Source organism: Balaenoptera acutorostrata, chromosome 1 (assembly GCF_949987535.1).
Source record: "Balaenoptera acutorostrata chromosome 1, mBalAcu1.1, whole genome shotgun sequence".
In the NCBI taxonomy this organism is placed as follows: domain Eukaryota; kingdom Metazoa; phylum Chordata; class Mammalia; order Artiodactyla; family Balaenopteridae; genus Balaenoptera; species Balaenoptera acutorostrata.
The window spans coordinates 26,221,019-26,242,730 of record NC_080064.1 but is presented as its reverse complement, the minus strand read 5'-3'; the positions used below and the strand labels follow the sequence as shown (position 1 = coordinate 26,242,730).

At 45.7% G+C, this 21,712-nt stretch overlaps 2 protein-coding genes across 6 annotated transcripts in view; one reads left to right on the top strand and one right to left on the bottom strand.

Annotated features, from left to right (window-relative positions):
* YARS1 (tyrosyl-tRNA synthetase 1) overlaps window positions 1-18,874 on the top strand; it is a 29,629-nt gene extending 10,755 nt beyond the window's left edge. For 2 of the 3 annotated variants that reach the window (XM_057557381.1, XM_057557377.1), the window contains exons 4-13: window positions 186-315; window positions 2,855-2,935; window positions 7,090-7,182; window positions 9,992-10,127; window positions 10,603-10,688; window positions 13,577-13,712; window positions 14,494-14,591; window positions 15,438-15,631; window positions 16,174-16,315; window positions 18,022-18,874. In XM_057557381.1, coding sequence (XP_057413364.1) covers window positions 186-315; window positions 2,855-2,935; window positions 7,090-7,182; window positions 9,992-10,127; window positions 10,603-10,688; window positions 13,577-13,712; window positions 14,494-14,591; window positions 15,438-15,631; window positions 16,174-16,315; window positions 18,022-18,132 — 1,207 coding nt within the window. In that variant the 3' untranslated portion in view covers window positions 18,133-18,874. The remainder of the gene's footprint in view (window positions 1-185; window positions 316-2,854; window positions 2,936-7,089; window positions 7,183-9,991; window positions 10,128-10,602; window positions 10,689-13,576; window positions 13,713-14,493; window positions 14,592-15,437; window positions 15,632-16,173; window positions 16,316-18,021) is intronic. The other variant, XM_057557384.1, reaches the window with a different exon arrangement.
* A 465-nt stretch (window positions 18,875-19,339) lies between these two features.
* KIAA1522 (KIAA1522 ortholog) overlaps window positions 19,340-21,712 on the bottom strand; it is a 28,612-nt gene continuing 26,239 nt past the window's right edge. For all 3 annotated transcript variants that reach the window (XM_057557367.1, XM_057557364.1, XM_057557370.1), the window contains exon 7: window positions 19,340-21,451. In XM_057557367.1, coding sequence (XP_057413350.1) covers window positions 21,429-21,451 — 23 coding nt within the window. In that variant the 3' untranslated portion in view covers window positions 19,340-21,428. The remainder of the gene's footprint in view (window positions 21,452-21,712) is intronic.

Genomic DNA, 21,712 nt, shown 5'->3' with positions numbered 1-21,712 from the left:
CCACCAGCGAAGTCCTGATAAAGTCATATTTTAAAGGAGAGGATGGACTGCTCACGTTTTAGAAATTACCAGGCAGTGTGCTCTCTGAATGTCTTAAGATCGGGAGAGTAAATTAACACCGCACTTTAGGATTAAACTGAGGCCTGGGCCCCGTCTTACAGCTGTCCCCTCTTGTCTCTTCTCAGAGAGTACACGCTAGATGTGTATCGCCTCTCCTCTGTGGTCACACAGCACGATGCCAAGAAAGCGGGAGCTGAGGTGGTGAAGCAGGTGGAGCACCCTCTGCTGAGTGGCCTGCTGTACCCAGGGCTGCAGGTACCTGGGAGGGATGGAATTGCCCGATGACCTTTTCTGCTCTAACTACTGGTCACAAACCTCTCTCTCAGCCCCAGGCAGACCCATATACTGGCTGTTCCTTCACCTTGCCATAGGCCTTCCTTCCTGTCTTCCTTCCCCCCACTGCCCCTCTCCCAGGCTTCCTGGACCACTGTTTGACTTCTTCCCCTACCTGTCTGTCCTTTAAAACACTGCTCATCTCACAGGTCTTCTTTATGGGTAATCATGGTCCCTTAATTGAAGAACATTAATTTCAGAGTGATAAGTGAAGATAAATTTTAAGCATGATCTTATTTCCCATTAAGCAAAACAAGCACATCATATTTCCTGTGTGTGCATATTTGTATGAGCATGGAGAAAGCATGGAAAAATTCAAGCCAAGCTATTGATACTGGTTATTAGCTCAGGAAGGTAGGATGAAAATGTCAGTAGACTTAGCTTTTCCTTTGTATATTTCTCTAATGTTTGATATAAGAAAATCAAGTCATACAAACTACTGTATATAAAATAAGGTCCTACTGTATAGCACAGAGAACCAGATTCAATATCTTATAATAAATTATAACGGAAAAGGATCTGTAAAAGAATATATGTACATAATATATATTATATACATATGTAGAATATATATTTTTTATATACATGTATAAAAAACTGAATCACTTTGCTATACACCAGAAACTAACACACATTGTAAATCAACTAAACTTTAATAAAAAATTCATTTAATTTAAAAAATAAATTTTTTAAAAAAACTTGAAAGAGAGAAAAGAAAATCAAGTCTTCCCTTGGTCAGGCACTCTAGATCTACAGTGTCCACTATGGTAACCTCTTGTCATAGTCATATGTGGCTATTGAAGTAATTAAAATTAAAATTTTTAGTTCTCCAGTCACACTGGCTGTTATTTCAGTTTGCTCACAAGCCACGTGTGGCTAGAGGCTAACCTGTTGGACAGCACAGATATGGAACGTATTCATCCTCACAGAACATGCTGTTGGACAGTGCTGTTCTCACATTCTAACTGCTTGCTCACCTTCTCTTCCTCTCCCCCTGAATCCGATCGGACACTAAACGTTATCAGTTCTATTTCTTAAAAATCTCTTAAATTCATTCTTGCTCTACATCCTCACCGACTTGGTTCATCGTTATTTCTCACCTGGCCTCTCACAGCAGCCTTCCGGCCGTTTTCTTTATCTCTAGTCCTCAGGCCACCACTCCACACTCTGCCGTCTCACTGGTGTGATTTTTCTGCAGTGCGTGAATCATGTTTCTTCCCTCCTTAAAATCATTCACTGGCCAGGATGTTGCTAGGCACCCTCACATGACATTCAGGGTCCTTACCAACTTTTCTTTTCCTTTTTTTTTTTTAATTAATTAATTAATTTATTTTTTGGCTGCGTTGGGTCTTCATTGTGCGGGCTTTCTCTAGTTGCGGTGAGCTGGGGCTACTCTTGATTGCGGTGGCTTTTCTTGTTGCAGAGCACAGGCTCTAGGTGCGCAGGCTTCAGTAGTTGTGGCACTCGAGCTCAGTTGTTTTGGCTCACGGGTTCTAGAGTGCAGGCTCAGTAGTTGTGGAGCACGGGCTTAGTTGCTCCGCAGCATGTGGGATCTTCCCGGACCAGGGCTCGAACGCATGTCCCCTGCATTGGTAGGTGGATTCTTAACCACTGTGCCACCAGGGAAGCCCTTTACCAACTTTTCTAACCTCATCACTCACCATTTCCCACACCCCTTGGAGTTTGTGCTTTTGCAGACTGAATCACTCATAATTTGCCTAAACACTTCACACCTCTGTGCCCTCTCACATTCTGTTTCCTCTGCATGGTGAAAAACATCTGTATATTCTTCAAAACGAAGCTCAGCCCACAATCTGATTCTAGGAAGCCTTCACCACCACCAGTCTGAACAGAGATAATAATTTCTTTCTTCGTGTTAGCATGTTCCTTAAATGAACATGTAAGTTAGCCCTTGGCATGCTGTATAGAAATTACGTATTCACGCGTCTCTCTCCCCAGCTAGTTAATTGGCTTCTTGAAGGCAGAATCTGGGTCTGATTCATCTCTGCATCCACAGGACTGGCAGTAGGCCTGACATCTAATAAGTGATAGTAACTGTTTGTTTATACTAGTTCAGTCTTGCCCCTTTTTTCTGAGCTCTCACAGGACTTCCTTCTTATGCCAGTTATTTGACACTTGTCACAGGCTGCCTTATTCATTGGGTACCTTTGACATGACTATGATATGTCCTCTCTCCCTTCCTCACTGGATTGTGAGCTTCCTGAGAGCAGAGACTCTTCTTATTTTTTTACCCCATGACATCCACATCGAGTACTGTTCACTGCAGGCACTCAGCAAATGTGTATCTAGCTCTTGAAGCCAACAGGAAGGCTGAGTGCTGCTTATTTGCTTCCTGGTTCTACCTTTGGAAAATTTTAGTGGTTTTCAAAAGTTTCTGATTTCTTAGACCCATACAGAGGAAATACAGTAGGAGTTTATGCTCATGTGTTTCTTTCCACAGGCCTTGGATGAAGAGTATTTGAAAGTAGATGCCCAATTTGGAGGAGTTGACCAGAGAAAGATTTTCACCTTTGCGGAGAAGGTTAGTGTCCTCTTTTTCCTATCTTTTTTTCTTTTGACCCGCAGAGGTGTGCATTAAAGTTTCTTGAATGTGCCAGTGCCAGCAATCATACGGTATGGTAGGTATTATTCTCCTGTTTTGCAGATGAGAAAGCTGAGGGTAGAGAGAGTAAGAGAGCTGTCCAGTATCACACAGTTAGTGACTGAGCAGGAATTAGCATTCAGATCTGTCTGGCTCAAAAGCCTGTGCTCTTGCTGCCGCCACCAGGAAGCTGCCCCCAAAGCTGCTGGATTTGCTTCTTTTTTTTTTTTTCTTCTTTTTTGCTTCTTTCCTAATAGCTCAGTTTCCAGGGAAAGGCAACACCAGTCAGAACTACTGTTCTTTCCCAGACCATTTGGTCCATATTGTTCTGGATCTTAAATAAATGACTCATCTCTGAGATGAGGTTTAACAGGGTTTAAAAGAGGAAATTAGCACAAACCCATAATACTTCTTTTCTGGGAAAGAGCTTGAGTAAGTTGAAAGGGGCTATTGAGAAGTGGTTGGTATTTCTGAAAGCTTCCCAAAACCTCGTATTGGTAAGGGAGTAGAGAAAACACTGCTAGTAAAAATGTAAATTCCTGATGGGTGATTTGATGACTCTAAAATGTTTCTACCCTTTGTCCTAATAATTATACAAATGTGTCCTCAAGATATAATTTTAAAAGTGCAACTTGGGAGTTCCCTGGTGGTCTAGTGGTTAGTATTCGGCACTTTAACTGCCGTGGCCCAGGTTCAATCCCTGGTGGGGAAACTGAGATCCCGCAAGCCATGTGGCGCAGCCAAAATTTAAAAAAATTTTTTAGTTTTTTTAATTTAAAAAAATTTAAAGTGCAGCTTGACTTACGTATAAAAGTATTTGTTATGTTATCAAATTAAATCAAAATCTAGGAAATAAACTTACATTCAATGGCAAGGGATTGGCTAAATACATTATGATAAGTCCTCACAGTGGGATTTTTTTTTAATTAATTAATTCATTCATTTATTTATTTTTGGCTGCGTTGGGTCTTCGTTGCTGTGCGCCGGCTTTCTCTAGTGGCGAGCAGGGGCTACTCTTCGTTGCAGTGTGCGGGCCTCTCATTGCGGTGCCTTCTCGTTGCGGAGCACGGGCTCTAGGCACACGGGCTTCAGTAGTTGTGGCTCACGGGCTCAGTAGTTGCAGCTCATGGGCTCTAGAGTGCAGGCTCAGTAGTTGTGGCACATGGGCTTAGTTGTCCACGGCACGTGGGATCTTCCCGGACCAGGGCTCGAACCCGTGTCCCCTGCATTGGCAGGAGGATTCTTAACCACTGCGCCACCAGGGAAGTCCCCTCACAGTGGGATATCATATAATATTTCAAAATGGTTTTTGGATATATTTAATAAATGGGAAAATGTTTACAGTCCATGTATTTTTATTATTATTCAAGTATTTCTTATTCCATTTTATCTCCTCTATTAACTTTTTAGTTGAACCTTTTATTATTCTAGCAAAGATATGGCCTATGGCCTGTTTTTGTATGACTCAGAAGCTCTAAGAATGTTTTTTATGCTTTTTAAGGGCTATTAAAAAAAAGTGAAAACAGGGCTTCCCTGGTGGCGCAGTGGTTAAGAAGCCACCTGCCAATGCAGGGGACATGGGTTCGAGCCCTGGTCCGGGAAGATCCCACATGCCGTGGTGCAACTAAGCCGGTGCGCCACAACTACTGAGCCTGCGCTCTAGAACCCGCGAGCCCCGACTACTGAGCCGGCTCGCCTAGAGCTGGTGCTCCACAAGAGAAGTCACTGCAGTGAGAAGCCTGCACACCGCAACGAAGGGTAGCCCCCACTCGCCACAACTAGAGAAAACCCACACACAACAACGAAGACCCAACGCAGCCAAAAATAAATAAATAAATAAATAAATTTATTAAAAAAAAAAAAAAAAGTGAAAACAAATATGCAGTGGAGACCACATGTGGCCCACAGAGCCTATAATATTTATTATCTGGCCTTTTACAGAAAAGTTTTGCCCAGCCCTGCCCTACAGATTACAACATCTGTCTTTATAATCTATTACAGTTTGTTAGATATTTTTACCACTTCCCAACAATGCAAGAACCTACAACAGTTTTACCCCATTTAACGCCCTCCTGCCCTTTGTGCTGTTGTCATATATTTCATTTTTACATATATTTTAAATCCCAAAGACTTGATTATAATTGTTTTTTAAACAGTCAATTTTCATGTATATTTGCCCCCACTTACCCTTTCTGATACTCTTGATTTCTTCCTGCGGTTCTGTACCTCTGTGCTTCCCTCTGGGATAATTTTCCTTTGGCCTAAAGACCCCTTTGTGTTTTGTGTTTGCAATGCAGGTCTCTTGGTAATGAGTTCTTTCGGCTTTCTTTTGTCTGAGGACATCTTTCCTTTGCTTTCTTTTTTGTTTTTGTTTTTTTTTTTTCCCCTTGGCTTTCAATGGGTATAAAATTCTAGGTTTGCAATTATTTTCTTTTAGCATTTTAAGGAGTTGTCCTGTTGCCTCTGGCTTTTATAGTTTCCATTAGAAAGTCACCTGTAAGTATCATTGTTTCTCCTTTGCAGATAGTATATCTTTTCTCTGGTTACTTTTAAGGTTTTCTCTGCCTCTGATTTTTAGCAATTTGACAATGGTGTTTTTAGCTTTAGTTTTCTTTGTATTTATCCTGCTTGGATTTTGCTGAGCTTCTTGAGTCTATGGGTTGATATTTTCATCACATTTGGAAAATTGTCCCCTACTATTTCCTTTAAATATTGTTTCTGTCCTCTTCTCTCTCTCCTCTTGAGACCCTAATTTTACACAGATTAGACCTCTGGATCATGTCCCACATGTCTCATAGCCTGTTCTGTTGTTTCCCTCTGGGCTTTAGTTTGGTTATTGTCTATTGATTTTTCTTCATGTTCATTAATCCTGTCTTCTGTTAAATCCATCCAGTATTGTACTGTGCCATTTTAGAACTTCCATTTGATTCTTTTTTATATATTCCAATTCTCTTTTATAGTTCTCCATCTTTTATCCATTTTGTCCATCTTTTCCTCTGTTTCCTTTAACACACCAATCATAGTTATTTTGACATCCTGATCTCCTTATTCCAGGATCTGGACTGTTTCTGTGTCTGCTTTTATTGATTGTTTCCTCTTGACTATCAGTCATTTTTTTCCTGCTTCCCATTTCTAGTACTTTTTAGTATATCAGAAACACCAGAGATATGCTGTAGAGGCTCTGAATTATATTTATAGAGTGCATGTTTTCTGTTTAATTACTGACTTATCACCTTGATTCTGTCAGGGGTGGGTTTTAGGCTTTGATAGAATAGGTCTGTTTAAGTTTGCTCTAACTCCTATAATATGAACCTTATCTTAGTATGTGGCCTTTCTGGGGTCTCAAACTGAAATCTCATGGTATTCACAAAGCCCTCTCTGCTTTGATTGGACCTAAACTTCAACTTCTGTCCCCCCAGCACTGTGGAGCCCCTAAAATTTGTTCAGGTCTCCAGCCTCCCAGAGCCTGTTCTCTGCTGGGCTTCCTGCTGTCTCTCCGAATGAACGCACAGCTATGAGTCAATCAAGAAAGCAATGGAGAACTTTGACCTAGATTTTTGGAAGGGGCTCCCTTCTCTCTGGAACCCTCCCCAAATCCTAGCCTCCTGGTAGCCCTGAATTCCAGTCTCTATCTCCTCTGCTTAGTCAGACTGCTGCTCTCTGCTTGGTCTCTTTTTCCCAGCACTCAGTTTGAAAAAAATGCCCTCAAGGAGAAAGCCAGGGTGGATGTGGGGTCACGTAGCTCCCTTCTCTCAAGATTTGTACCCCTACACTTGTTGCTGTCTAATGTCTGCAAATGGTTATTTGCAGCTTATAGAAATGGAATATTTCTATATTTCCAGCTTTTAGAGTTGTTTATGGTGGTAGGGTAAGTCCAGTAGCCTCACAATGTAATATGAATAGAAAAACAGTAGGAAAAAAAAACCCTTGTTAATATTATGATCACCACTGAAAAGTTATATATTCAGTAGAAAAAAAAGATTGGCAGGAATATATCAAACTGTTATGTGGCAGGCCAGATTAGATGAGATCGGGGCACTGAGGAGGAATTTATACTAATATCTGCTTTTGTGTGTTTCTTTCTAACCCCCTAGTACCTCCCTGCACTTGGCTACTCAAAACGGGTCCACCTGATGAATCCTATGGTTCCAGGATTAACTGGCAGCAAAATGAGCTCTTCAGAAGAGGTAGGTTGCCAGCTCTGACTTGAGTCGAGAAATCTTCAGCAAGAGATGAAGAAATTGAGGACTAGAAAGAACAGTAACCTGGCTAACTAAAATTCTCAAATATCTGAGCTATAAGAAATATTAAGTTATGTAATTAATTCCAGTGGTTCTTGAGTATTGAAGGACCCAGGGAGCAGTCCTGATGAGATCCAATCATAATTTTAAGTTTTACCACTGCTGATAAAAAGTACAAGCAAAGGAACTTCCCTGGTGGCGCAGTGGTTAAGAGTCTGCCTGCCAATACAGGGGACACGGGTTCAAGCCCTGGTCCGGGAAGATCCTACATGCCGCGGAGCAACTAAGCCCGTGTGCCACAACTACTGAGCCTGCGCTCTAGAGCCCGTGCGCCCCAACTACTGAAGCCCATGCTCCTAGAGCCTGTGCTCCGCAGCAAGAGAAGCCACTGCAGTGAGAAGCCCATGCACCGCAACAAAGAGTAGCCCCCCACTCGCCACAACTAGAGAAAGCCCCCGCACAGCAACAAAGACCCAACGCAGCCAAAAATAAATTTTTTAAAAAAATGTACAAGCAAAAGTAATTTGTTCACCCATAGAACTGTGATAAAAGTCAGCCTTATTAATGAGAAGGCTGTGGTTGCATTTCACCAATTAGCATCTTTTTTTAAAATATTTTATTTATTTATTTGGTTGCACTGGGTCTTAGTTGCAGCCGGCAGGCTCCTTAGTTGTGGCTCACCGGCTCCTTAGCTGTGGCATGTGAACTCTTAGTTGCAGCATGCATGTGGGATATAGTTCCCTGACCGGGGATCAAACCCAGGCCCCCTGCATTGGGAGCTCAGAGTTTTAACCACTGCGCCACCAGGAAAGTCCCGAGCATCTTTTTTTTTTAATTTAGTTTTTATTTTATATTAGAGTATAGTTGATTTACAATGTTGTGTTAGTTTCAGGTGTACAGCAAAGTGATTCAACTATACATATACATATATCCATTCTTTTTCAAATTCTTTTCCCATATAGATTATTACAGAATATTGGGTAGAGTTCCCTGTGCTATACAGTATGTCCTTGTTGACACCAGTTAGCATCTTGATTCTTAGGGTGATGTTTAATGTAATGGTTTTGATAAATATGATGTCTTTTAACATTTAAAAGTCCTGCTTGGGGAAAGTGCAGTTTTGTTCTGATCACTAAGGCACAGAATAGAAGAATTAGTGGAACTCAAAGATGTGAAAGGTTGGGTTCTGAGTTCCCAAACATGGCTGATCTTCAGAATCAGCTAGGGGACTTTTAAAAAAGAGAGAGAGAGTTGATTAAGGTCCTGTCCTTAGAGATTCTGATAAAGTGGTTCTGGGGAACAACTCAGGAATCTGTATTTTCTTTCAAAGCTTACTGGTTGATCCTGATTGGAGTCATTTTGGGACACTCATCTAGTGCTTTAAGTCTGATTTCTAGATCTTTGTCTGATCATGGATTGGTAAATATAGGCATAGAAACTGTTATTTTTAAAGGAATAGACTCATTCCTTTTTCTCTCATTAAAATGTCCTATGTGTCAGTTGTTTCTCTGACAAAGTCTATCACTCACCCTATTTGGTAACGTTCACCATATCTTCATCCTGGAAATCAGTGCCAGCAGCAGTTCCTAAATGTGACTGCAGCAGAATCACGTGCAGAGCTTTTTTTTTTTTTTTTTATAAATTTATTTATTTATTTATTTATTTTGTTTTTTTTTGGCTGTGTTAGGTCTTCGTTTCTGTGCGAGGGCTTTCTCCAGCCGCAGCGAGCGGGAGCCACTCTTCATCGCGGTGCGCGGGCCTCTCACTATCGCGGCCTCTCTTGTTGCGGAGCACAGGCTCCAGACGCGCAGGCTCAGTAATTGTGGCTCACGGGCCTAGTTGCTCCGCGGCATGTGGGATCTTCCCAGACCAGGGCTCGAACCCGTGTCCCCTGCATTGGCAGGCAGACTCTCAACCACTGTGCCACCAGGGAAGCCCCCAAGAGAGCTTTTTAAAATACAAATGCCTGGGCCAACCCCAAGAAATTTTGATTCATTAGGTTTGGGTGGAGCCGGTAATTTATGTTATTTTAAGCACCACAGGTGATTCACATACAGTCATATGTTGACCAGAGCTTGGTAACCACTGGACACAAATGAGCGTTGAGTTCACTCACTCCAAAATAAGAAACAAAGCCTGTTACCCTAAAACGGACAAATGGCTCTAGATAATACCTAATACCTGGTGTTGGTGATGTCTGTGAAACAAGTATTCTGACACACTGCTGATGGCAATGTCACTTGATATATGTCTGTCAGAAAACAGCTTGGGGCCTAGCAGTTTTTGGTAGCTATAATCCTAGAGAAGGCAAAAGGACCTCTGCAAAGATGTTCATCGTAGCATTGTATATAGTTTGTAAAAATGAGAACATAATCTAACAGTTTAGAAATTGCTAAATAAATTATGTTGTCACTAATAATTGAGAATATAATACAGCATAAAAATTAAAAGCAAAGACTAGGTAACCACTCAAAAGTACTTATGATACAGTCTCAAGTGAAAAAACACAGGAGGTTTATTCTCCAGCTACAAATTTGTAACGATTCCATATGCTGCAAATAAGACCTGGGAAGAACAGAGAAAAATTAAAGTATTTTTATTTAGTATTGTGAGTGGTCCTTCACTCCGATTAATTCTGCTTTTGTTAAAGTCATTTAATGTTTAAATCTTTGTCCAAATAAATTAAAATACAGATTAGTTGAGCATATTCTCATTTTCAACCACAAGAGGTCCTCCTCTCCTCCCTGGCTTCTAGGAGTCCAAGATAGATCTCTTGGATCGGAAAGAGGATGTGAAGAAAAAACTGAAGAAGGCCTTCTGTGAGCCAGGGAACGTGGAGAACAACGGCGTTCTGTCCTTCATCAAGCATGTCCTCTTTCCCCTCAAGTCTGGTAAGATACTGCCTGTTTTCTTCTCGGAGGCCAGGCTGAAATAGCAAAACCAGTGCTGTGATCATACTTGTGGTTTGTCACAGTCTTCCTCCAGGGGCTGGCTTCCCCGATTCTCTGCTCTGATTTCTCATATATTAATGTGTGATTGAAGTGGGGATATCGTTGAGTTGTCTGTGTGTTTGTTAACATGGTAGGTTCTAAGTGGGGTGTCAGGGTGGGCAGGGGTGGTAGAAATGAAGGGGTCAGGCAAGTGGACTAGAGGAATACAAAAGAGATGTAAGACACGATCGTTCCCCCGAGCTTGGATGCTAGCTGGGTATCCAACATTGCCACTCATGCAATTTAAAAACAATAAAATGCCATATGATGAAGTTCAAAATATATGGCAGAAACTACAGGTACCCATACCTTTGGGCCAGGAATGCTGACTTGCCATTATCAGTGAGTTTGTTGGCATGGATCCTTTTTCTTATAGAGTTCGTGATATTTCGAGATGAAAAATGGGGTGGAAACAAAACCTACACCGCTTACTTGGACCTGGAAAAGGACTTTGCTGATGAGGTAATACCAGAGGAGGAGTAATCCCCACTGAACTCATACTGACAAACCTCTCCATGTGGCCTCGCCAGGTTTCTTGTTACGTGCCACAGGGCTCTGTCATCATGCTCTTGGGGCCGTATATTTTGTATTAATGGCTTAGATTCACGTGGTTCATGGATTAGATTAGCAAATGGCACAAAGCTAATATATTGGTGTCCTAATCACACTCCAAAGGACTTAACCTGGAATGAAGGACCGACAAACTCAGCAAGATGAAGCATTTCAGGGACAGGTACAAAATCGAGGTTCAGAAAAGAGACACAACTATAAAAGAACAATAGAGAATACTATTCATTTCAACAAACAATTTAACAAAAGACTCACTAGGTGCGCATGTGTTTGGCACCATACTAGGGGCTGGCATTACAAAGATGATAAACCCTCATGAAGCTCATAGTCCATAGGAGAGGCAGACATGTGAATAAATAATCATTTACTGGTTACCGTACCAAGCATACATGGTCCAGAAATAGAACAGGAGGAAGTGATTACCTGGCTGGCTGGGAAAGCTTTGTGGAGGGGACAACATCCAAACACGGTTTCACTTGAGGATTAGGAGTTCATGAGGAAACCTGTGAGGGAATGCATTGTGCACAGATGTGGTAAGATGAAAACAGCGTGGTATCTAAGGAATCACAAGTGCTTTCATCTGACTAGAGTCTACAAGGTGATGGGGGGCATTGTGGGAGAGGGAGGCAGGGCCAGATCATGAAGGGAAGGAGTGATGACAGTGTGTATGGGGAATGAAAGGCGGGGTCTCGACTGACTGAATTTGGGCTGAATCGTCAATGTGACAGGGCTGTCAGAAATGTTCACGAGGTCTTGGCCTCAGTCATCAGAAATGTAGAGTCTGGAACCAGGGAGTTGATCGTCCATTCAGTTCTACATTGTTCTGAGTACCTTTGGGATTGTGCATTCAGCCCTGGACTTCAATTGTGTGAGATTTATTTGACAGTCTGGGGTGTGTTGGTGGGGAGAGGAAGGATGCCATGATAGGGAACAGACTGCAAACTGTGTCACAAAGCACAGCTGAAAGAACTGGGCGTGTTGAGCTGGGAAGCAAGTATGTGTTCACCCGTCCTTGAACACAGGAAGGGCTCTCCTGGGCGAGGGGTGAGGTTCCTTCTTGTGGCACCAGACGGCTGAACTGGGGCTGCGGGTGGGGACCACAGGGAGGCTTGTTTAGGCTTGAAGAACTTTCTAGTGGCCTCAATGGTGTGGTGATGGGCAGGGCTGCCTGGCCTGACCTTGCATTCCCCATCACTGAGGTGTTCAGGCAGAGGCCAGAGGACCACTGGAGGCAAGGTTGTGTGAGGGTTTGAGCATCAAATGGAAGAAAAGACTCAATGACCTCTGAAGTCTGAGGGCCCTTAAGGCCCATTTTTTGGACATTTGGCAGCTATTGCTCTGAAACCCTTCTGTCTGCCATCTGAGGCAGGCCACAGAAGCCACACCCCACTCCTCATCCCTGTGAACAATCCTTTGTGGGACTGATGAGACGGAATAGAAGAAACGCTTCTGAAGACAGAGCTTGACAGCGTAACCAGCAGCACTTTCTGTGATGGTGGACATGTTCTATCTGTACTAACACAGTCGCCACTGGCCACATGCGTCTGTTGAACCTCACAATGTGACCAGTAAACTGAGGAACTGAATTTTAACTTACATTTAAATGTGCACATGAGGCTTGTGGCTACCATATTGGACAGTGCAGGTCTAAAGCTTTTCTACTAAAAATGAAACATTCGGGACTTCTCTGGGTGGCACAGTGGTTAAGAATCCTCCCGCCAGTGCAGGGGACACGGGTTCAAGCCCTGGTCCGGGAAGATCCCACATGCCGCGGAGCAACTAAGCCCGTGCGCCACAACTACTGACCCCGCATGCCACAACTATTGAAGCCCTCACACCTAGAGCCCACGCTCCACAACAAGAGAAGCCACCGCAATGAGAAGCATGCCTACTGCAACGAAGAGTAGCCCCCGCTCGCTGCAACTAGAGAAAGCCCACGTGCAGCAACAAAGACCCAATGCAGCCAAAAATAAATAAATTATTTTAAAAAAGAACTGAAACATTCCCGAGGAAACGAAGGAATAACATCAGAAACAAAACATAGGCATTGTTTTATTACATGTATTCATACCTAGGGGACGTCCCCTCAGAATATCTTAGAAGATCCTTTGGGGCCAGATTTGGGATGTAAAAGTGGTAGTCACAGGACACGAGAAGAAAAAATGGAATTACTGAGCTCCTACCATGTACTAGCACTACTCACCATTTTTACCCATGTTACGTGATTTAATCCTTATTCTGACTCTAGGAGGTAAAGGTATTGTTATTTTCACTTTTTAAGTGAAGAATCCAAAGCTCAGAGGGGTTAAGTGCCTGGTTGGGAGTCACCCAGCTAGCTGGGACTCTCACCCCAGGCTCTAACTCCAAAGCCCTGTTCTTCCTTCTTGCTCACTCAGCTCCCCCCTCAGGCTGTCTCTAGCTCCTAGGTTCCCTATGTGAATGTTTCCCTACCTGTAAATAACACGTGCTTTACGCCACTACTCTGAGCATAAATGGAGGGACTAGAAGTCAATTTAAAACATTCAGCCTCTAAAAACCCTCAAGTTAGTATGGAATTCAGTGTCAAAAGACCTGGGTCTTGGACATATTAGATAACCTTTTGAACCTATTTCCCCTTCTCTGCTCTACCAGCTTCACAGGCTTGTTCTGAGGTTCAAATAAGACTCTGCCCAGAAAGCACCCTGCATACTATATGCACATTATTCTTAGTAGATTCAGGTGTCCTATGCCCAGTTCACCTGTTCCAGTGCCCCTTCTCACCTGGCCTTGTACACTTGCAGGTTGTGCACCCTGGAGACCTAAAGAATTCTGTTGAAGTCGCCCTCAACAAGTTGCTGGATCCCATCCGGGAAAAGTTTAATACCCCTGCACTAAAGAAACTGTCCAGCGCTGCCTACCCAGATCCCTCGAAGCAGAGTAAGGCCAGCTGGGGAGGGGTTGGGCTGGGGGCGGGGGGGGGGGGGTGTGACATCATCAGGTAGAGAGCCTGTCAGTGGGCCTCAGAAAAGAGTCTGTCTTCAATTCAGGCCCAAGAAGCCGGTGGTGGGGGCGTGGTCTGAAGTGCAGGAATGTCATGCCCCGTTGACTGGTGGAATGGAACTCCAGTCATCTTGAATTTGGTTTGGTCGGTACTATGAAGTGATTACATCCTGCTGTACCAACACTGCTGTGAGTGCTGGTTTGAGACATGTACTTTGATCCTTTCACAAAATCCGCCTCTTCAGTTAAGGAGACCAATTGGGTTAGACCATGAGGGTAACACAGCTGCTCGGGCAGGGTCTGCACAGCATCTCAGGGAAGCTCATCTCTGGATTCGCCCAGTTCCCTTCCACATGCTCCTGACTGGTTCTTAGTGGGCCAGCCACGCATCCACGATGCTGAGATGTTAACATTGAGAGTCTTGTGTGGCCCTGCCAGAAAAGGAGGAATGGCTGAATATATGCGGAATGCCCGAATGGTGGCAAAGCTACACTTGGCCCCTCCCCTCCCCTCCAGCCCAATACCTGAAGGAGAGAGAGATGAAATCTGGCATGTCACTTTTCAAAGGCTGCCGGCTCTGTTTTAAAGAAGGTATAATTCAGTGGGTAGATTCTGGGGATTCTGCGCTAAGTCCTGCTAGTGTCATTTGGGGGAATCAGCAGCTGACCTGTCATGGGAAGGAGGAGAGTTCTGAGCCTTGGGTTCTTCTCATCTCCAGAGCCAGTTGCCAAAGGCCCAGCCAAGAATTCAGAACCAGAGGAGGTCATCCCATCCCGCCTGGATATCCGTGTGGGGAGAGTCATTAGTGTGGACAAGGTACTCATTTTCCACCATGTCCCGGAGAGGCAGACAGGGGTCAGGTCTGTCTGCTTCCATCTGGAGGAAACCTGGCCTGGGATGGGAAGTAACATCCCTGAGGTCATATTGCGAGTCAGAACCCAGGCATCTAATTCCAGGCGTCAGGCTTTTCCCTTTGCTATCTCTGGACCTTATTCAAACAAACACAGCCAGGAACTCAGAATACGGAGGGATGTTAGGCAGAAGGAGCTTGTTTATCCATCAAATCCAGTCTGATTGGCTCACCTGGTCTCTCCCAGCTTGTCTGGACTAGCCACAGGCCTTATCTTGGATCAGCTACTTTGTCCCAGAAAATGGTGAAGGGAGGACTTCCTTTTTCCCAGAGGCAGATGGCTATGCAACCGGTGGCCTGGGACCAGTGGTCTGGGTATTTTTTTCTCCCAGTATTGATTTGCTTTTCACCATATTAGACTAACCACCAAAACTACCTTGAAATAGCTGCTGATGCTCTTGTTTCGGATGGTGAAGCCAGCAGCTATCTCCCATCTTCCAGTCCCCCCAGGACTGGGATTGATCTGGTGCACACATGGCCATAATGGTGGCCACCCAGGCAGTCCAGGCCATTTTAATCTCTGTTAGAGGTTCCTTCCACTTCTAACACAAGTAATTAGGCTCATGTTACTCAAATCTGCCTCTTCGGGGCCCCTTCTCATGTCTGCTGCCTGGGGCCTGGAGAGTTAGCACTAGAGGGTTCCTCCAGGGCCTCAGTAAGGAGTGGATGCCCCTTTCTGGAGTCAGAGGGTTCACCAGGCCCCATGATCTATTCCATTATGATGCTCTCTGAGCCTGATATCTTGCCGGCAGCACCCAGATGCAGACAGCCTGTATGTGGAGAAGATTGATGTGGGGGAAGCTGAACCACGGACTGTGGTGAGTGGCCTGGTGCAGTTTGCGCCCAGGGAGGAACTGCAGGACAGGCTGGTGGTGGTGCTGTGCAATCTGAAACCCCAGAAGATGAGAGGAATCGAGTCCCAAGGCATGCTCCTGTGTGCTTCTGTGTGAGTGAGGACTTGGGGGGTGGGGAGCGCAGGGCCTGGGGAGGCCCGGAAGAGGGGGGATTAGCCCACATGCTGCCCCTCCACATGCCAGGTGGAGGCCCTGAGAACACTACCCAAAATATGGTGCATGGAGGGATTATTTATTGAACAAGAGCCGTGGATGAAGCACTTTACCTAAAGTTAGCTTTATTAAAACAGAAATTGAAGATTCTAAGCTGTGTGCATGCTCAGGTCTCTCTACTAGTAAGAGGTGAAACCAGGATTCAAACCCAGTTCACTGGCTGTTAGGTCATATACTTCCTCCCCTAAAAGCCCAGATTTTGGAGTCTCTCCTGACATAGAATTTCAGTTCAGCCCTGGTTAACCCAGTGCTGGTGATATCCAGAGATATAGTACAGCAGTGAGGAACTCCTAGGGCCCTGGCATTGTGGGTTCCCTAAATCCCATTAGGCCCCTAGGAAAAGGCCCCAGTGCTTTGGCCTCCATGGCAGCTGGAGACAGTCCATAGCCTCACTCTTATGTTGTCCTGTGTGTCTTCCCAGAGAAGGGGCAAGCCGCAAGGTTGAGCCTCTGGACCCTCCTGCCGGCTCTGCTCCTGGTGAGCGAGTGTTTGTGAAGGGCTATGAGAAAGGCCAACCAGATGAAGAGCTTAAGCCCAAGAAGAAAGTCTTTGAGAAATTGCAGGTAACAATCTGCACTTTTTCCCTCATACCAGGGCTGCCTGGACTGTCTCCAGATTGCTCTGTTACTGAATCCACACCTGCCCTTTTCCCAGCTGGGCCTTCCTGCATCTAAGCCCCTCTCTTCCTTCTTCATTCCAGACCTGTCAAATGAGGTGCCTGAGGAGCCTGTGGGCCCTCGCAGATACTGAGCACTGACAGACTGTTTGAGGCACTGTGTCAGGGACTTGAGACATTTCCTCATTTGACCTTCAGTCTGTGATAGGAGATTATCCCCAATTTATCTGGCAGGATACCTGCCAAGGCCACACAGGGTCACCGGAAATGATGGAGCCAGGATCAGAGCCCTCCTGGGGTCCCTCCTGCCCACCTTGATCTGAGAGCACTCATTCTCTTTGCTTCAGGGGCATTGACTCACATGGCCTGCCCAGAATTCATTCATTCATTCAGCACCCTAATATATGTGTCCGGCACTGTTCTAGGTGCTTGGGCTACATCAATGAATAAAGCAGCAGAGATTCACTCTCCTCGTGGAACTAATACTACACGTGTGACTTTTTCTAGTTAGTCACCTTGTTTCCCCAACTAGACAGTATTTCTGGAGGGCATTTAGAGTGGTTTCTACCTCTCCATCCTCCTGCAAGTGGCAAATGGCTTTGTCCCCTCCCTCCTTTCCTAGTTTTCCAGGCCAGTTTTTTGAATCCACTATTTTTTTCTAGCTATAAAATAGATTTTCATTGTAGAAATGGCTAAAATGTAGGGGAAAATGAAGAAAATAAAACATCCATAGTCCTGCTACCTAGAGGTGCTGAAAAATGTCGTTAGTGATTATTTCCTTCTGGACTTTCTCTGTGCATAGTGATAATATACTTATAGTTTGAGTCATACCATGTTTATTGTTCTCTTTTTAAAAATATTTATTTATTTATTTATTTGGCTGTCGGGTCTTCCTTGCGGCATGTGGGATCTGCTCGTTGCAGCGCGCAGGCTCTTCGCTGCGGTGCGGGTTTCTCTCTAGCTGTGGCCTGCGGGTTTTCTCTTCTCTAGTTGTGGCACGGGCTCCAAAGCACATGGGCTCTATCATTTGCGGTACGCGGGCTCTCTAGTTGAGGCGTGTGAGCTCACTAGTTGTGGCGCGCAGGCTTAGTTGCCCCGCAGCATGTGGGATCTTAGTTCCCCGACCAGAGATCGAACCCGCATCCCCTGCATTGGAAGGGAGATTCTTTACCACTGGACCACCAGGGAAGTCCCTCTTCTTCTTCTTTTTTTTTTTTTAATTTAACTTCAGGCCTCAAAGATTTCCCCATCTTCTTAAATATTGAGGGGGAAGAACCATACACACACACACACACACACATACACACACATATACATACATATATATATAGTATTATATCATAATGATCATAATTTACCCCAAACCTGATTAGACATTGAGGTGGTTCTCAGTTTTTTACTCTTAGAATGCTACGATGGATGTCCTGGTACCTAGTTCTTTGTATTTATTCATGATTATTTTCTTAAACTAAATCCCTAAAATGAACTTACCTTAGGCAAAAGATAGGAATACCTTGAAATGAAAGCTTTTCGCAAACTGCCCTCTTAGAGAAGTTGAATCAATTTACACTACTAGTAGTATAAGAGTCTTTGTTTTCTTATAGTCCTGCCACCATCACTATAATCACTTTTGTTGTTGTTTTTCTTGTCCAGGCTGACTTCAAAATTTCTGAGGAGTGCATTGCACAGTGGAAGCAAACCAACTTCATGACCAAGCTAGGGTACATCTCCTGTAAATCACTGAAAGGGGGGAACATCAGCTAGCCAACCTGGCGTCTTCCTCCCTTCTCATCATCCTGAGTCATCTGCTGTCTCCTTAATTTGCTCCATCCATCATCTGCTTACCCATCTCCCAGGACACTGAAGCAGGAAGTTTGGGACTGTGTTAGGTGCAAGACTTGGTGAGGGGCAGCTCAGCCTCCCCAGGATCCAGGATCACCCTGTCTGGCTGCAGGGAGAGGCTGACCTCCCGGGTAGTGATGAGCGCGGGGCAGTGCAGGGAGTGCAGCCCTACCTTCTTCCCTTGGCAGCTGACCTGACAAATCTGGTTTCAGTATAACATAACTCAGAAAAAGTTTATGCCATAATGCTTGTAACTGGAAAAATATTGGTTTCCAGTTTTCCTAGCGTTATCCCAGCAGCTGTGCCTCTGGCTGGGATCTGGTGCCTGAACTGGGCTAATTACAGCCTCTCCCCAACAGGAAACTGTGGGATTTGAAAAGGGAAGGGAAGGGAAAACAGAGAACCTGGTGGTCTACCAAGTGGTTGGCAGCTTTCCCCAATGCCTGCCAACCCTGAGGCTTGTCGCTGGGGGCAGAGCCTGCCCCAGGACTCCTGGATTGCCCTTTGATCCTGCTGGGGGGACACTCCCTAAACCAGCTGCGTGTTGTTGGATGGCACAGCCTGGTTCTTTCTTCAGGGAGGGTGCGGTACTTCTCCATAAGGCATCTCAATCAGGACCGCTAAGCATCATTGTCATAAATTCAAATAAAATGTCTGAACAAGGGTGTCTGGACGGGACCTGTCTGTGAGCTGCACCATCTCAGGAAAGGAGAGCACAGTGTGTAGCAGCTTCTGGGCCCCTCACCCAGCCTCGGGCTGTTTGTATCTTGGACTTTTGACCCTGTAATGGGAGCGGGGGTGGACTAGGCTGGATGGCAAGACACCTTGACTTTCCCTTTAGCAGTGTTAAAAAGAAGAGGCTCACTTTACGGTCCAGAACGTTGTCCCTTCTACATGTGGGCCCAGACCACCACCTTGACCCACCCCATTAAGAAGCAGCAGCCACAGCCAAGTTTGAATCATTTAATTAATTAACATCTTCGAATGAAACCCACACAGAGCTTTTTCCATGTGTATCACTCCAGCTTCAGGGCAGAGGGAATAGATTGTTTGTATAGACATATCAAAGACTCAGAAACTTAAAGAAATATATATATATATATATATATATGTGTGTGTGTGTGTGTATACACACACACACACACACACACACACATTCTCTAACATTTTTATGGAAATTAAAAATCAGAGGCTTTTGGTCTCTCCGTGTGCACTAGGTCAAGCTCGTATTTACCCAAGGGGACAAAAGGATTGCCTCTTGGAGATCCTCCCTTCTCCTTTCTACTGTCCCACCCAGTGGGGAAACAAGCTCAGAGGAATCTAACTGAAGATAAGGGGCTCCAGTAACATAGGGAGGGGAGGGAAAGAAACACAGAAGGTGGGCTCCCTCCTACCTCCAGCAGCTCCAAGGCTGCTGCCAGGGCCTGGTGTCATGGAAGCTTTGGCCTGTTCCTGGTTCCTGGTTCCCGGTTCCCGGGGGGTTGAATCAGGAGCTCTGAGCAGAGGAGTGCTTACTGACTGTCCTCTTTCCCCAACTCACTGGGCAGGCACAGCACATACCCAGCAGCAGCTCTCCATTACCCAAAGGGCAGGGAAGAACATTGGTTTATAGCTACAGAGAGAAGAGAATAGTGAGAGAGGGCCATAGGAACCTGGGATCTCAGACCACATCCCCTGTGTTCCCAGCTCTTTTTCTGGGAGGGGGTCAACCTCTCTCCTGGGTGGAGGAGAAGCAGCTAAAAGCAAGGTCCCTTGCCCGGCTCAAGCCTGAGTCACTGTTGAGGAAAGAGGATCAAGACAGAAAGAGTGACCTGGTGACAGCCATGCTGCAGTGGAAGGAGGCACTAGGGCCACCCCCGTGGAGCCACCGGGGCCAGTGAGGAAACCAGCTTACCGAGATAGGTGGCACAGGTTGAAAATGGAAAGGTCAGTAAAATTCCTGGAGGAGAGATCAGTAGCAGAGGCTGATGTCTAGGGGGGAACCACCCAGCCCGCCCCTAGGAGCGCTGAGTTCCCCCTCATTGACTAGGGAAGAGTCTGTAATAGAATGCACCTTTGGCTTCCCATCCTGTCACTCAGCGTCAGCTCCCCCCAGTGGAACCACCTGTGCTGAAAGACAGCTGCAGAAAGGACGTGCTCGGAGCAGAGTAAAGGTCAGAGGATGAAATCCATAGGGCCGGGTCTGGGCCCACTGCCCAAATAGGCTCTTCCCTGCCAGACCCACCCCTCCAACCATGTCCTCAGTACTTCCTGTCGAGCTGAAAGGAACCCAGCTTTGCCATGGCCTGTGGTTCCTGCCTCTGAAGAGTCGTGCCCGCCCACCGCAACCTGATCAAGTAAAACAGGGCCAAGTGCCCCATGACGTGACTCTCTACTCTGTTCTCCCACTCTCTGAGGACAGAGAGAGCCTGTGGACCTCCCCTCTGGTTCTTTCTCCCCCACCCATTTGGGCCCTGGCAGTCTCCCACTTCCTGTCCCCTGCATGGAGCACCTGGCAGAACTAGAAGGCAGGAGGCTGGTTGGTGGTAAGTTGAGGCACAGGAGGGCTAACCCCCGCTGCACCTTTTGTGCTTTGGAATTCCACAGCCCCACTCCTGCCTCCAGCCTGGAGAACCCTGTGGGAATACAACGACTTGCCTACCTCCAAGAACTAAGAATAGTTGCAAACTGGATCGGAGGAGGGGGACAGATTAGTCCCAGCCATGGGCTGGCTGCTGGGGACTGATGCTGCTGCCATGTAAACAGGCCCCTGGAATGTGGCTTCGCGGGCCCTGGAGGATGGACATGCAGCCACTTTTCAAAAGTGCTTTGATTCTGGACTACAGCATGTGCATGATTTGGACATTTAAAAAAAAAAAAAAGGAAAAAAAAAAACCTCAAGTGAGGTGTTCTGTTCCCAATTCTGTGGCCTTGAGGCCAGCAGGGGGCACAGACACCCACTCCCACCAGCTACCTCCTTCAAGATGAGGCTAAGGCCAAGACTGAAGCAGCAGCTGCCAGAGGTGAATCCATTCAGGAAAAGGCATGAGAGCCGGATGACTTGGAGGACAGGAGCCACACCAGGCTTGCGTAATTACTGAAGGCCGTGGAGGTTAAGGCTGCAGGCGTCCTCCCTATTAGGTTCAGTGTCTGCCGTATCCTCTCATCCTTGGAGCCGCTCAGGTCCCTGAGATTGTATTCCTGGGATGGGTCAGCAGTGCCAGCAAGGTGCCTGGTGGTCAGACCAGCTCTTTCTGTGGGTCTGTGGAGGGAAAAGAAGGGACACTCAGCAAGGGACCGCCTAGCTTGGTTCTGACCACTAAGAGCCCAGGGCACATCCTCACCCCCTCACTTTACTGACCACGACAGCAGCACTGGGCTGGACGTTTTACAAACGTTCCCTCTGCCACTATAATGTATCGCTGCCTCACACTTTACAGTGAGGAACCCGAGGCTAGGATGGGTAGATAAAATGGCAAAGTTGGAATTCAAACTTCAAATTTCAGTAGGTCTGACTCCAAAG